This window comes from Vulpes lagopus, chromosome 8 (assembly GCF_018345385.1).
Source record: "Vulpes lagopus strain Blue_001 chromosome 8, ASM1834538v1, whole genome shotgun sequence".
Taxonomy (NCBI): Eukaryota; Metazoa; Chordata; class Mammalia; order Carnivora; family Canidae; genus Vulpes; species Vulpes lagopus.
Genome location: NC_054831.1, coordinates 131,933,849 through 131,947,966, shown reverse-complemented (window position 1 = coordinate 131,947,966; position 14,118 = coordinate 131,933,849). Strand labels below are relative to the sequence as shown.

Genomic DNA, 14,118 nt, shown 5'->3' with positions numbered 1-14,118 from the left:
GCCTGGGTCTCTAATTCAGTTCGGCAAATGTTTACCAAACATCGTCCAAGGCCATGTGCTCACTTATAAAAATATAAACAGATAATAGCGATGGTAGGTTCCCCCCCAACCCATCCCTGCATGTCTGGGCTGTCCAGGCCTGTCAGCTTGCCTCCCGGGGTCTCAGTTTCCTCACCTGTACAGAAAGCACGTTCGACCTCTGAACGTTGAGGTTCCATCTAGATCTGAAATTCTAAAGTTCACAGACGGGGCGTTCTGTTCGCACCTGCTGCCCACGCAGAGTACGGAGGTGAGCACCCGGGAAATCAGGCCCGTTGGGGCCACGAGGGTCATGGGCCCCAGCAGGGGTGTTCAGGCGTCCTTCCAGTGGCAAAGCGGAGAATTCCGGAGCCGAGTTCCCCACGGCAGGTGTGGCCTGGGTCCCATCTGGCCACCACTTTTCGCTTCAGCAGTCCAAACGGCGCGTTTGGAGGAGTAAGGAAGTGACACAAGATACCAGTGAGGTAGAGGCCGCCGGCGTCCCATCGATCCAGGGCCCGGCCCTGCCTCTGTGGCTTGTATGACCTTGGGTGGCTCAGCTCCCCGCACCGCAGGTCTCTTATCTGTGAGGTGAGCACAGCAGCAGCTGCCTCAGGTGGCTGTTTTCAGGGACGTGCGCTAAGTACTTGGTGGTGTGTTGGGTGAACCCATTAGCAACATTTTTCTTGTCTTATTATCACCGTACCCCCTCCCCGCGCACTCTCAGGCAAAACTGGATGCTGAACCTGCCAGCTCATTTGGCATCTTCTTAGAAAGTCTAGAAAACTCGGAAAAAAGAGTTTGTCCCATGACGAATTCAATCGAAAAGGTAAAATAACGTCATTCGGTGGTCTTCACAGAAGAGGGCACAGAGATGCGTGAAGGTACGTTACTTTGAATTCCCACAGTAAGAAGATAGAAATGATCTTTTGAAAGCTAGAACCGTAGAAACCCCCCGGGTTAGGGGGAAATCCCGGTGGTGAGGGGCACGCACGTGTGATCACTTCCTGCCTCGTGTGCGAAGGGAGCTCACCCACAGGAGGGCCCGGGCGCTGTTTTTGAGTCTGTGCCCTCAGGCAGGGCTGCATTTGCCTGGGGCAAGAGGCTGCACCTCTCCTACACGGCACAGAAGTGCTCTGTGGGCCCAGCCAGGGCCCTGGACCTGGTCCAGCCTTTGGGAGGCATCGAAGTTCACACTTGGGTTTGATGCCTCCTAATGAATGACAGGACGAGAACCTCGATCCGTCTTTCATTTCTTCCCGAAGCTGCCTAGAAGACTCAGGCTCGACGCTACGCCCCAAAGCCCTGAGGCTGCCAGGATTAAGACCTGCAAGGCCCCCCCAGTCCTCAGGGACTCCTCACTGGCCCCTGTGGGTGGGGGAGCACCCAGCTCTGTTTCTTTTTCTCTAAACTATTTCATCTCTCGGATGCAGGACGGCTGTTTCAGAGCCGGGACACTTGCTTCCCTTCACTGACAGCCCCAGAGGTCTGAGGGGCTAGGGGTGGAACCAACGTGCTGGGAGGAGGGTCGGGGCTGGAGACGTGGCTGCAGGATCCCAGAGAACCCCCCACCAGGGGACAGGGTAGCCTCCCCCCCCCCACTCCAGCCCTGGTTTCTAGGTCTCTGCCAACTGCTTTTAACACCAAACCTCCTAGCTCTTTGCTTTTCCAGCGGGGCGCACGGCCACCGCTAGCCGTGCCCGGGCCGAGGGGTCAGGGTGTCATTCCACTACCCAGACGCCGGAGGTTACTGACCCACAGCACCATCACCGACATGGCTCTGAGCAAACACAGCTCCCTCCTGAACTGCACACATGCCTAATAACGCCGTCTCGTGGTTTCGAATATTGGATTATAAAATTGTTTTACTTCTCCCCCGCATAAAATAAGGCAGGTAAACAGATAAAGGGGGCAGTCAATTAAGATAAATATGGCAACTTCACAATTTCCTGGCTGGAGACACATTATCCCAATGAGCCGAATGTTGGGTAAAATAGCTCTCTTCTAATTATGTATACAGTTGGACAGCTAATCCTGAATATCGGGGCAGATGGTTGCAGATACAGTCCTCATGGCACATGGGCTGAACGGTGTATACTATTTGGCCAATAAATATGGTTTCCCGGGGCACTTTAGTGCCAGGAAGGTTTAGTGTTGACTCCAGGGGCGAGATTCCAAGGCCCTTCCTTACTACTGCTGTCTCCAATTCCTGAGAAAGGACAGGTCACCATATCTGAGATGCCTTTGTAATGAGTCGTTAGGGGCACCGGGGTCTTAATTCTCCAGGCTGGTTGGTGCCTAATATGGTGTCTGCCTGTGGCCTTGAGCGAGGGCCACACTGGTCTTTATTGCACTGGTCCTAAGAGGGTGGGGGGCCTCGGTGCATCAGGCATCCTAGGAGCAGAAAGAAATGAGCAGAGAGGGAAGCAGAAGCGCTCAGGGGTCTGAGCAAGGGGTGGCGGCGGGAGAAGAAATGAGTGAAAAACCTCTCCTGGAGATATCACTTAGTTAACTAAACAGCAGAGCAAAATATGGGGAGAAAAAGGATAAGGGGTCCTGAAAATCCCATTCTCGGCAAATCCTACAGTGCTCCTTACTGAGTCTAACGCATTTCTGTTAAAACACACACACACACACACCCTAAAACAAAACAACCCCCCCAAAAAAAACCTATCTTCTCATCCACCCCTAGAAAGCATAAAAAGCAACTTGTCTAGGATGGAGATCACACAAATGATACCATCAGTGAGAAAAGAATGAATTACCCACTTAGGGTAGGTCTGCAAAGCATTTCAAGCCACTGGGGTGCCATTTCACGAACCAAAAGAACTAATTTACCAAATGGGTCCCCAGGGCCTGGGAGAACTAATGCACTGGCCACCAAGGAGTGGCTCCTTCTATTTCTCCATCACTTTGGTGCCTTTGGTGGAGAAAGAAGGGCCTGGGGCCGGAAGGAACCAGGAGGGTCCCTTGGTGCATCAGGACCCACAGGGAGGAGACTGTGCTCGTGCATCCGAGGGGAAGGGGAAGGGAGAGAAGGCAGAAGCGTTGGCCTCAGACACACCTGGGCCTGAATCTGGTTCTGCATCTCCTCGCTGGGTGAGTCGAGCAAACCTAAGCTTGGAGTTTCTACTGATCTGTGGAAAGGGGCTCCTAACACCTACCTCAGTGATGGGGAGGTTCACCGTTGGCTGGTAGAAAGGCTCGCCCACGCGGGGGCCCGAAGGACGGGAGCTGCCCATACAGCCCTGGCTGCACCCATCTGCCCCTCCGGCACCTCCTCGGGTGTGTCTGCACCACTGGTAACACCTATCAGGGCACCAGGTACCCTGTGGGATGCCTGGTGCATTGGGTCATTTAATTCCTCAACAGGTCTGTGAAGCATGTAGTCACGTCATCCAGTTTCACTAATGGGGAAGTTGAGGCTCAGGGAAGTTAAGAAACTCTGCTAGTGTCATGGAGTGAGTAAGTGGTGGGTTTGGGACTCGAACCCTTGTCTCCCTAACTCCAGAGCCTGTGTGTTGGCTCTACTCTTGCCCTCGGAGAAGAGAGAGCTCATTGGTGACGTCAGTTGGCATCGTCCTGCCAGCAAGCTCTGGGGAGGGGGCTTCCCTGAGACGAAGAAATGGAGCCAAAGGCACAGTGGCTGGAAGACTTGACCGTGTGCTCTTTAGCCTGTTGAAGGAGCCCCCCAGAGACTGCTCTGTGGCGCTGGAAAACAGGAGAGGACCAAGACCTGAGAAGGAGGGAGGTCTGGCAAGATACCCAGGGGTTGAACCAGTCCTTGGGGGTGCAGGGATGGTTTTCTACAGGTGGACGTATTTGTCTCAAGGTTTTGCATTTTACTTGGCTGTTGTTACTTGTCACCATCACACAGGTGACAAAGCCAAGAGCCAAGAGCCCAGGGCGTCAGGTACATCCTTTTGTGAGCCCTGCACCACACCAGGTAAGAAACATCAAAAATACAAGGGACATTCAAGAAAGGAAAAAAAAAACTGCACTTCTCTGAAGAAGTAGAGGCTTTGGGTACCTACGTGTGTGTAGGAGTCCGTGGGGAGCATGTGTCCTTAGTCATCTGTCCCACGCGTGTGGGCGTCTGAGTTACAGGTGAATGTGGAAAGAGCGTTTGCAAGCGGAGAACAGGCAACGATGGCCGAGTTGTTTAAATGCACACAGAGGGAGGCACCTGACCAACTTCCTGACCCTTAGATGAGCGATTGCTGGGGAGTCAAGGGGAGAATGTCCCTCTTCACACTAGTAAATGTGCTCTGTGTTCACACTGATCGTGTGTGTGTGCCGTGCAGACACGTGTAGACACCCTCCTCTTGTGTAGACATCCTCCTCTTGCAGCTCCAGGCTGTTTCCCTAAGCCCCACAGTCCTCTGTCCCATTGTCCCCTCCTGGTGTCTTTTTTCTCTCCATCCCTTCGTTTCATAACCGTGGATATGAGGGTGACCCATGGCAGCCCGGGGGCATTGCTGGGAAGGGGTTGTAGCTTAGCTGTTGGGGTTCACGGCGGGCACACTCTCTGTGTACAGGTCCGGCCCCTTCCTCGTCCTCCTGCCCAGGGGCCCGACTTCCGGTTGCCCCCGTCTGGCAGATGCTTTGCCCTTCCCCGAGCACCTGTTAAACCCCACTCAGCCAAAGTCAACCGTGTGAATGAACAAAAGATACGACTCCCAGATTGGCCGGGATTTGCACGTGACCATCGTAATAAACAGAGCATCCATCTGCAGGGAGGGTGGGGGGCTCCCGAGGGACTCTCGGGTGGACGGGGGTGGGGAAGACAGGTGGAAGCATCCAGAAGAGAGGGAGCCGGGGGCCCTGCAGGCATTCCTGCCGTCCCGAGGCTTCCTCGCATTTATGTGTTTTACGCATGTGCGTGGTGCTTTCTGAGCACCTGCCCTGGATGCCCAGGGCAGTGAGTCTCCAGCTTCGTCATGGTCCACTAGATGCTCCCGGGAAGCAGTTGCTGTAAATGTGGATCCCTGGCACCTCCTCAGAGACTGTGGTTGGTCAGACATTGAGGCTAGAGGTCTACATCTTAACAAAAGAATTAAGCGGACGGGTGGGTAGTGAGCAAGGGGAGAGGGGTACACCGTGAGGTCAGAGGCCAGATTGCACAAGGCCGTGAGCTCACGCCTTCAAATCTAGAAACCTGGAACCAGTAAGTAGTTCAGTATGAACCCGACAGTCCATGGTGCTGGGTACACATTAGTAGGAGGCTGGGTCATGTGCTAAAGACTCTGCTCTTCATCCCTCCCAACTCCTTCACCAACAGGGCTTCGGGGCCCCTCCCTGTCTCTGGGTCCTTGTTTCTCCATCCATCATTATACAAGGAGAATGCTGGAATGAATGAACCCAACGTTGCCTTCCAGGACCCGGTAGCCTCATTTGGTTGCTGGGTGGCGCAACCACACGTACTGGCTTCCCGGGGACAGTTCCGATAGATGCCACTTGTCCCAGCTTCATTATTCCTAACACCCTCGTTGGCTCTCAGAAGTGTCCCAGTTTGGACATTAAATTATAAGGCCATTCTATTTATGGGAGAAGGGAGGTACACATGGCACAGCTGTCGGCGATGGGCTAGGAGATTTCTTTCTCTGAGTGAGGATGGTCTTGTGGACTTTCCAAAATGCCCAGGTAAGCTTCGAAGGGCACCAAATCACATGGCACAGTCGCTCATAATGATGCTCAAGGAGATGAGGCGCTCGGCAGATACTGGTAGAGGATGGTGAGTGCACAGGGGCCGGCGGGCAAGGCCTGAGCGAGCCTCGGATGGGGCCTGGTTGATGGGGAAAGACGGCAGCGGGGAAATGGGGGGAGATCCCTATGGAGCAAGCCCATTTCCCAGCATGGTTCTCAACACCAGCTCACTGGGCCGGGAGGCCGGGGCTACTCTAGGAAGGAGCACCGTCACGTGCTCACAGTTGTGAGCCCCCGAGGGGGGGGGGCTGTGATTGAGACACAGCTCTGGAGCCCCTCCCCCAAGTTCATGTGTGTCTCCCAAGAAATGAGTCGTAAACGCACATGAGCCTGCCGGGAGGCGGGCGGGCGGGCGGGCAGAGACGTGGGTTCTGGGACCGTTTTGTTACCTGAGATCGCGTGGGGAGGAGCAGTGGTGGAAGCTGGGGTGGGGGGGAGAGGGAGACTAGTCCTCTTTTTGGTTTAAATCAAGTAGACTCTAGAGGGTAATTGATCCCAGACTTTCTGTCTGAGATCTGGTCCTTTTGTACGTGGGTGAACATAAGGAGACACAGCTGCTAAAAGCCCCCTTTTTCATGTTAAGAAGCAATTCCTCAAAAATAAAATTCTTTAAAATCCTAGGAGGCACCCCAGGAGTTTCTAAAGTGAGTTTCTTGACATTTCAATGGCTGTTTTACAACCGGGGAAGAGGAGGCAGAGAGAGAGAGAGAGAGAGAGAGAGAGAAAGGAACTCAAGGAATGGGTGTTTGCTTTCTTTCCTCCGTGTTAGATTTTTTTTGTTGTTGTGTTTTGTTTTGACTTGATTTGAAGATTCTGGTGGGTGGGAATAATCTCGCTGGAGAGGAAAATGAGTAACACTTGGTCAGTTTGTTTACCGTCGAACACGCTCACACACACCGTTCGCAGGCAGAGGGCTACTACGGGTTACGTGGCAAGGATGCAAAGGCGCGTGAACGCCGACCCCCCTCCTTCTCCCACGCCGAAGCTCCCGGTGCGCTCTCCAGGCAGAGCTGCTCCTGATTGTCGCCCCAGAAAGTTTGTTCCCAGGACACCCCTTCCCCCCCCCCACCCCAGTTACCGGTATTTGCATACGTGCTGACTTCTGCCTTTATTGAGACGAAAGTCACATAACATAAAATGAACCTTTTTTAAGAGGGGGGGAGGGACAGAGGAAGCATGAGAGAGAACCTCAGGCAGGCTCCATGCCCAGCACACAGCCAGACTTGAGACGCGATCTCAGGACCCTGAGATGGTGACCTGAGCTGAAATGGAGAGTCACACACTTAACCGACCGAGCCACCCGGGCGCCCCCGAGGTGAACCATTTTAAGGCAAACAATTCAATGGTATCTAGTGCGTCCATAATGTTGTGCGACCACCACCTCTATTTCTTTTTTTTTTTAATATTTTTTTCTTTATTTATTCATGATAGTCACACAGAGAGAGAGAGACAGGCAGAGACACAGGCAGAGGGAGAAGCAGGCTCCATGCACCGGGAGCCCGATGTGGGATTCGATCCCGGGTCTCCAGGATCGCGCCCTGGGCCAAAGGCAGGCACCAAACCACTGCGCCACCCAGGGATCCCACCACCTCTATTTCTAAACTGTTTCCTGACCCCCCAGAATAAAACCCAGTACCCATTAAGCAGGTATTTCCCGTTCTCCTCTTCCCCCAGCCCCCGGCACGCATGTCTATTCGGACGTACCTAATCTGGGGATTCCATGGAAATGAAATCCTGGTACCTTCTGCGTGTGGCTTCTTTCACCCAACACACTATCTTTTGAGCTCCATCTACATGGCGGGAGGTGTCCGTGCCCCATTCCTTTTCATGGCTGGGTAGTATCCCACTGTATGGACATACCACAACTTGTTTATCCAATCATCTGTGGTAGGACGTTTGGGCTGTTTCCACCTGCTGGCTGTGGTGGGAAGCGCTTCTCTGAACATTTGTGTAGGACCTTGAGGCCGGATAACTGTTTTCACCTCTTTGGCTGTCTACCCAGGGGTGTGATTGCTCAGTCATAATGCGATTCCGTGTTTGACTTTCTGAGGGACCACCAAACCAAACCCATAGTTTCCCATAGTGGCTGAACCATGACCGCCCCTCGTTTGAAGACTCACAGTGAGGTTCCTCCATAATATAACCAAAGGACTTCAAAGAACCGAATCCTGATTTACAGATATACCATGCCGCCTAAGTTTCTTGGTTGGTCCGGTGGGGTCAGAATTCCCGCTAATGAGACTCAGGTCAGGGGTTCAATCCCCAGCTGAGTAGTTAGCTCGGTAGAGGAGACAGTGAAAAATGCTGCCGGCTGCCACATGTTCCACCAACACCGCCTTGCCCTCTTGCAAAAGCTTGTTAGTGGCCCCAGGGGGTTGGAGCAAGAGTGGGTTTTTATGGTTCCAAATAAAAATCTAGCATCCAAGGCACAGTGGGACTAATTGGAAATCAGATGACCGCTTACTTCCGGTCTCAGTTCCACCTGATTTCTGCGGGCCCCTGGGGTCAATCGCTTAAACCTCCCCCCCCCCCCCACCTGGAGCTTCAGTGTCTTCATCTCCAAAGTAGAATCCCTAATCCTTACTCCAAAGAGATGACCATGCAGCCTGAGCCCTCTGCGCACAGTAGGCTTCCTACCTGGTGGATGCCGCCGGTACCTCCCGAGGGTGGGCAACCTGAGCCCGCGCCGGCGCCCGCCATCCCATCCCGTCCTGCAGCAGGCTCCCCGCCGGCGACTCTCTCCGGAGGTTGACTGACTGAGCTCCAATGGTGGTGCACTATTGTCCTCGGGGTTACACTGGCTGTTTTAAATTGTCCTATTTGCATGGAATGAAGCTTGCTATGGTAACAAGGTCTGGTGGCTGGAATCCAGGGCCCCAGTGAAAAAATGCAAAGCCTTGTGCTCTGGGACAAAGAGGAGCCAGATGGGTTTATCAACTTTAAGGTAACCTAGGCTTCTCCTGTGAAGAGGGAATGGGTAAACTGAGGCAGCAGGGCGTCAGCGCTCCCAGGAGAAAGGGGGTAAGCCCCTTTTTTTGGGGGGGGGGCTTCCAGTCTCCTTCTCAGCCCTATTGCCCCCTGCCCCCCTCCAGTATGTAGCCAAAGCTAGGAAGCTTAGGACCTGGCTGGGGCCAGCTGTCTGGCTCGGGTGCACAGACCAAGGGGTTCGGGTCTGTGGGGCACCCCCGGGCAGGGCAGGGAGCTCCTTCCGGGGAGGGCCGCCAGCGCAGGTGGGGGCAGGGGGAGGGCACTCGGGGCACCAGCTCCAGCTCGGCTCCCCTTGCGCGGTCCCCGCGCATCTCCACGAGGTGAAGCCCGGCTGCCCCCCCCCCCCGCCCGTCCCCTCCCGGAGCTGCGTCCCCGCCCCGCTCCCGTGCACCCCTGTCCCCGGAGCACCCACCCCCTGCCCGGCCCTGCCCGGCCCTGCCCGGCCCTGCTGCCCAGGGTGCTGGGGCGCCTGCTGGCCCGGGCGGGGGGGACCCAGGGCCGGCCTCGCAGCGCGCGCGCCCCCTGCCCCTCGCGGGGGACGCCCCCTCGCGCCCCCGGGGGCCGCCGCCCGCCTCCCCCGCGCCCCGGGGCGGGTGTCCCCAGGGCGGGGGCGCGGGGGGCCGAGGGTGCGCCCCGCTGCCGGCCCGGGCCCCCTCCGGAGCGCGCGGCGATGGTAGGCTCCGGCCCGGAGCGCAGCGCGGGCGGCGCGGTGTCCTTCCCGGCCGCGCTGGGCGCCCGCCGGGGTCTCGGAGCTCCGCTCCTCCTCCTCCTCCTCCTCCCCCCCTCCTCCCCCTCCTCCTCCTCGGGCTCCTCCCCCTCCCCCGCCGCCTCGCTACCGCCGCGGCTCCGGCTGGAGGCGCCGCTGTCATTCCTGCGCCCGAGCAGCCGGCGCTGCCGGAGCCCGGGGTCGGGGCGCGGGGGAGCCGGGCCGCGGGGGCCCAACAGGTAGAGCCGGGGGCGCCCGGCCGCGCCCCCCAGCGCGCGCGCATCATGCAGCTCTTTGTCACCTCTCTCGCCCCCAGGCCAGCATCCTGAGCATGATGGAAGACAATAAGCAGCTCGCGCTCCGCATCGATGGGGCGGTCCAGGCGGCCAGCCAGGAGGTGACCAACCTGCGGGCCGAGCTCACGGCCACCAACCGGAGGCTGGCGGAGCTGAGCGGCGGCGGCGGCGGCCCGGGCCCGGGCCCGGGAGCGGCGGCGGCGGCGGACATGGAGAGCCAGCAGCTCGGCGCGCAAGGTAGGGGCGGGGGAGGGCGCGGGGCGCGCGGGGCGCCCGGGCCAGCTCGCCGCGCGGTGCAGCGCTTGCAGGCTGCTGTCATTCCGGGTCCACGCGGTCGCACCGGGCCCGGGGCGGCGCCCCTCCCGCGCATGCAAGTGCCCTTTGGGAGGCACACGGCCCCCCGGCTCCGTGGGCAAACTTTGCATGCCCGGGGGGCCTCTGCGCCCACCCGCGGCCGTGGGAAGGTGGAGAGGGTGGGGAGCCACAGCGCCCACAGCGCCCACAGCGCCCACAGCGCCCGCAGCAGCGCCCGCAGCGCCTCCCGCACCCCCGCGCCCCGGGGCGACCGCGAGCTCGGTTGGGGTACAGGGCTGGACCGGCCCGCACTTTTCTCCAGGGAGGCCGAATCCCTGGGCTCGATTGCATCTGGACTTTATTCCCCCTCCACACACACACACACACATCTGAGATCGTGCAGACAGCGGAGCACAGCGATGCAACAGTAGATGCTCTGCTCAGCAGGGAGTTTCGATTTCCAGCAAATATAAACAGGAGAGCACTTTGCAGAGGGAAATCTTAGACCTCAAAGGCTGAGTGATGGGCTCCTGGAGAAAGGAAGGCTGAGGTGCTGGGGTGCAGGGGAGCCGCTGCTGGAAGGGACTGTTTGCACTTTAGAGGATGGGGATGGGGCAGGGAGGTGGGGGGAGACAGCTGGACCGTGTTGACATTGACAGTGATGAACCCCTGAAACGCCCGGGAGGGTTAAAGGTGGAGGAAGCATCCCCAAAATGTCCTGTTTGGTTTCTGTGGATTGGAAAGTAAAAGGGCAGAGTGGCCTTTTCAGCCTTTTCCTTTTTTTTTTTTTTTTTTTTTTTGCCTAATTGCTCTTTAAGAAATGGTATCACTGATCATTAATATCATCTCCTATTATAAAACCCAAACCGCTGAAATCCAGAGTTCGACAGAGAAACACGATCCAGCCCAGCAGGGCCACTTGTATAAATATGTCACTCGGTGAAGTATGAGGTACCAATAGCTCAGTGGTTCGGAGGAATTTTCTGGTGTGGTTGCTATTTCGAGAGCTTTCCCCTAAGTGTGGAGAGAGTGTCCGTGTTGGTGTTGATGCCTTCTCGCCCTCGGTTCCTAGTTGCTCCTTCCCTTCCCGGGGAAGCGGTGCTTTTTTTCTGGGGGATCCTAAGGCTGCACATCAGTCTTACGTGGCGTTTCGAGTCCGTGAACTTGGGACTTTGGGAGTCGGTCAGAAGTCTCAGGAATCCGGGCGGGAACTGGGTACTGAAGTAGCCATGATGTAATGGTGGGAAGGTGTTGGAAAGCGGTTATTTGCTGCAGTTTTCAAGGTAGGTATCGGCTTATTCTATCATTTATCCCTTGCTCTGTCATTGTGTGTGGAAGATGCTCTCCGCTGGCATCTGGAGGGGGAAAAAAAAAAGAAAAAGGAAGCCAGACTGCACGGTAATGCTTTACTCTTTATCGGCAGAGACTCTTCCAACATTAGAGAAATAGCTCCGACCTGGCATTCTGCTAAGAATCAAGAGCCGTGGTGAGGAGGGCTGAGCAAGGCTGCCTTATTTCCCACCGTCCGCCCCCTTCCTCAGCCAGGGAAAAGTTAAGTGGCTTTCCCTCGAGCCCTGGGTCCAGTTGCAGGGCGAGCACGCGGAGGAGGTCAGGACGGCAGCGATCCACGCGCCCAACTTGGAAATGGAGACACTTAGCCGATGGTTAAATGGTGGTTGTCGTGGAGCAAGGGTGGGCGGTTTCCTTCTTCTCTTTTCCTACAAAAATGCACAAGGCTGTCCGAATGACTTTTGGATCTCCCCATATCCTTAAAAACACACGAAACCAGCATCTCCCTCGTGCTCACAGAGGTACTGCCCGTGTCAGTAGCCGCCTGTGGGCCGTTGGATGAAGGATGGTCTTGATTTTCTCCCCTCTGTGTATCCTTGATATTTTTCGACCTCCACCAAGGGGGAGTTTGGTGATTTCATAATCAGGGAATAAAATGTTAAAGGTTAAAAAAAGATTTTAAAAAATGTTAAAGGTTAACTCAATCGTTGGCCGCATATCCCTCTAAATTGATGTGAATTTAAACCAAGGTGATGCTTGAAAAGACAACAAGCTCCCTGCCACCTCCCACCCCCCCGCCCTTGCCATATAATCCAATAGGGCATCACTTACTTGTCTATACAGGGGTACCTCAAACTAGTACTTTTTGCCTCCGTGAGTTCTTTCGGTTTTGTTTTTATTTTCTTGCTTTGGTTTTCTCTCCTGACCTATGGGAGCGTTTTGTCAGAACAGAAACCCCTTGCAGACGTGGTCCGGTGGGTTTCTTCGGCTGGTGCTTTCGTGTTCCTAAAGGAAGTTCCTAAAGGAAAGCGTGGGGTTCTCTCAAGCGAAGTCTAAAGTGCGACCCGATTGGTTTCCTCGTGCTTCTTCATGACACACCTCCTGGAAGCTCAGCTCCTGGGGGTTCCTGACTGTTCTTCCGAATTCATCTCCTGTTTTAATTTTGTCTGTGCTGGTGAGACTTCACGGGCCCAAACCCTGGGAGCATTGGGTTGCTATTGAGTTGTCTTTTTGCAAAATCAAAGTTTTGAATGAAATGAGTATCTTTCAAAATGCATCTGGAGAAGTCGTATTTTACCAAAGGGCATTATGCACATATTAAATGAATGCTAATGCACTTTTAATAATATTAGCACAAATGGTTACAGGGGAGAGTCACCTCTTGCTCTCCCCGCCAAGACTTTGTTAGATCTATCTTCAATTTTTTGGTTAAAAATTTTCTTTAATGAATTAAACGAGCTCATCAGTTCGCCATGGGAGTTTTGTTCCGGCGATGGTATCTGACGGTAGGTGAGTCAATGAAGAAAACTTGGGTTTTCCTAGAGAGTTAATGCAGTGTGTCATTTAAACAAAATATTAACTTGGTTGGTACCCTGTGTGAGCTGGCATGGTTGCTATGTAACGGAGTCTAGAAAGTGAACTGCTGAAAATCTGGGCTTTCGACACTTTGCAGGATCTTCTTTCGGAATCTGTGTTGAAAGAACACTTGGCAGCCAGCCCATCTCCTCTCTCCCTGCTTCGAGTGAGTTGGATAATCCCTAATGAGGATGCTGGCATACAGTGTGGAGGGCATCCGTGCAGGGCGGCACATTTCACAGCTCCGGAGCTGCCTCTTGGGTTGGGGGGTGGGGGTCAAAACTGCCTTTGACAGGTGGACAGAAGGAGCCTCGGAAAGAACAGAGCCAAGCATTTGTTCCAATTTGTCTTGTTGTTGGTAGCCAGAGAACGGATTTGTTTAAAGTAACATTTCTAAGCTGTTTTCCTCGGCGTAACATCTCTGGAAAATGTGTTTAAAATGCTTGCTGTTCTTTGAGGGGAAAATATAGCAGTTTGTTTCTCCGAAAATGTTTTATCTGATGAATGACTAATATTAGATTCAATTGGTTGCTTTGCTATGCATAGAATAAAACAATTAAGCTCCATTGTACCCGATTCAAATAGGTGTTAACTGTATATTCCATAAAATACGTGTGCCTAGTAGGATGTATGCCTACTGCTATTAGTTTGTGGGCTTTTTTTTTTTTTTTTTGAAGTAATTGTATTTATATGCCGATGCGAGTGGAAGTGCTGATAGCGTCTTTTTTGGGTGTTGAGGACTAGCAAGCAGCCTACTGCATGTGTTAGGATGGGGATGGAGAACAGGGTCGTTCTCTACACCTTGGTACATTTCCATAAGTAGATGCAAGTTTTTTATTTTTTATTTTTCTCCCTAGGCGCTAAAATAGACTGTTACTTCAGGTCTGACTGTTCTTATGTAGCGTCACTACAACACTGGAAATTCTTCGGTGAAGTATGAATTACCTCTGGACTAAATTGAATGTGTGAGCAGTCTGCAGAGACGCTAGACACTGTGGCTTTGCAAAATAAGTTCTGTCTTTTGGCATCCCCTTCCCAATTCGTTCTACCTACGCTCTTGTTTTCCCAAGTAGACTTCTTTTTTTTTTGAAAAAGGATTTTTTCAAATGGCAGAGAAGATGGAACAAAATGAGGTGGGATCTCTGAGGCCTCCTGTTAGCTTGCCCCCAACGTATAGGGCTTGGGTCACGTACGTCTTGGTTTTCTGGCTGTATCAATGGGGCGAGAGAGACATGTGTCTCTTCC

At 54.3% G+C, this 14,118-nt stretch overlaps 1 protein-coding gene across 2 annotated transcripts in view; it reads left to right on the top strand.

Moving 5' to 3' along the window:
• Positions 1-14,118, top strand: part of KAZN (kazrin, periplakin interacting protein) — a 785,323-nt gene that overhangs the window by 350,425 nt on the left and 420,780 nt on the right. For both annotated transcript variants that reach the window (XM_041767723.1, XM_041767722.1), the window contains exon 2: positions 9,735-9,951. In XM_041767723.1, the coding sequence (XP_041623657.1) occupies positions 9,735-9,951 (217 nt within the window). The remainder of the gene's footprint in view (positions 1-9,734; positions 9,952-14,118) is intronic.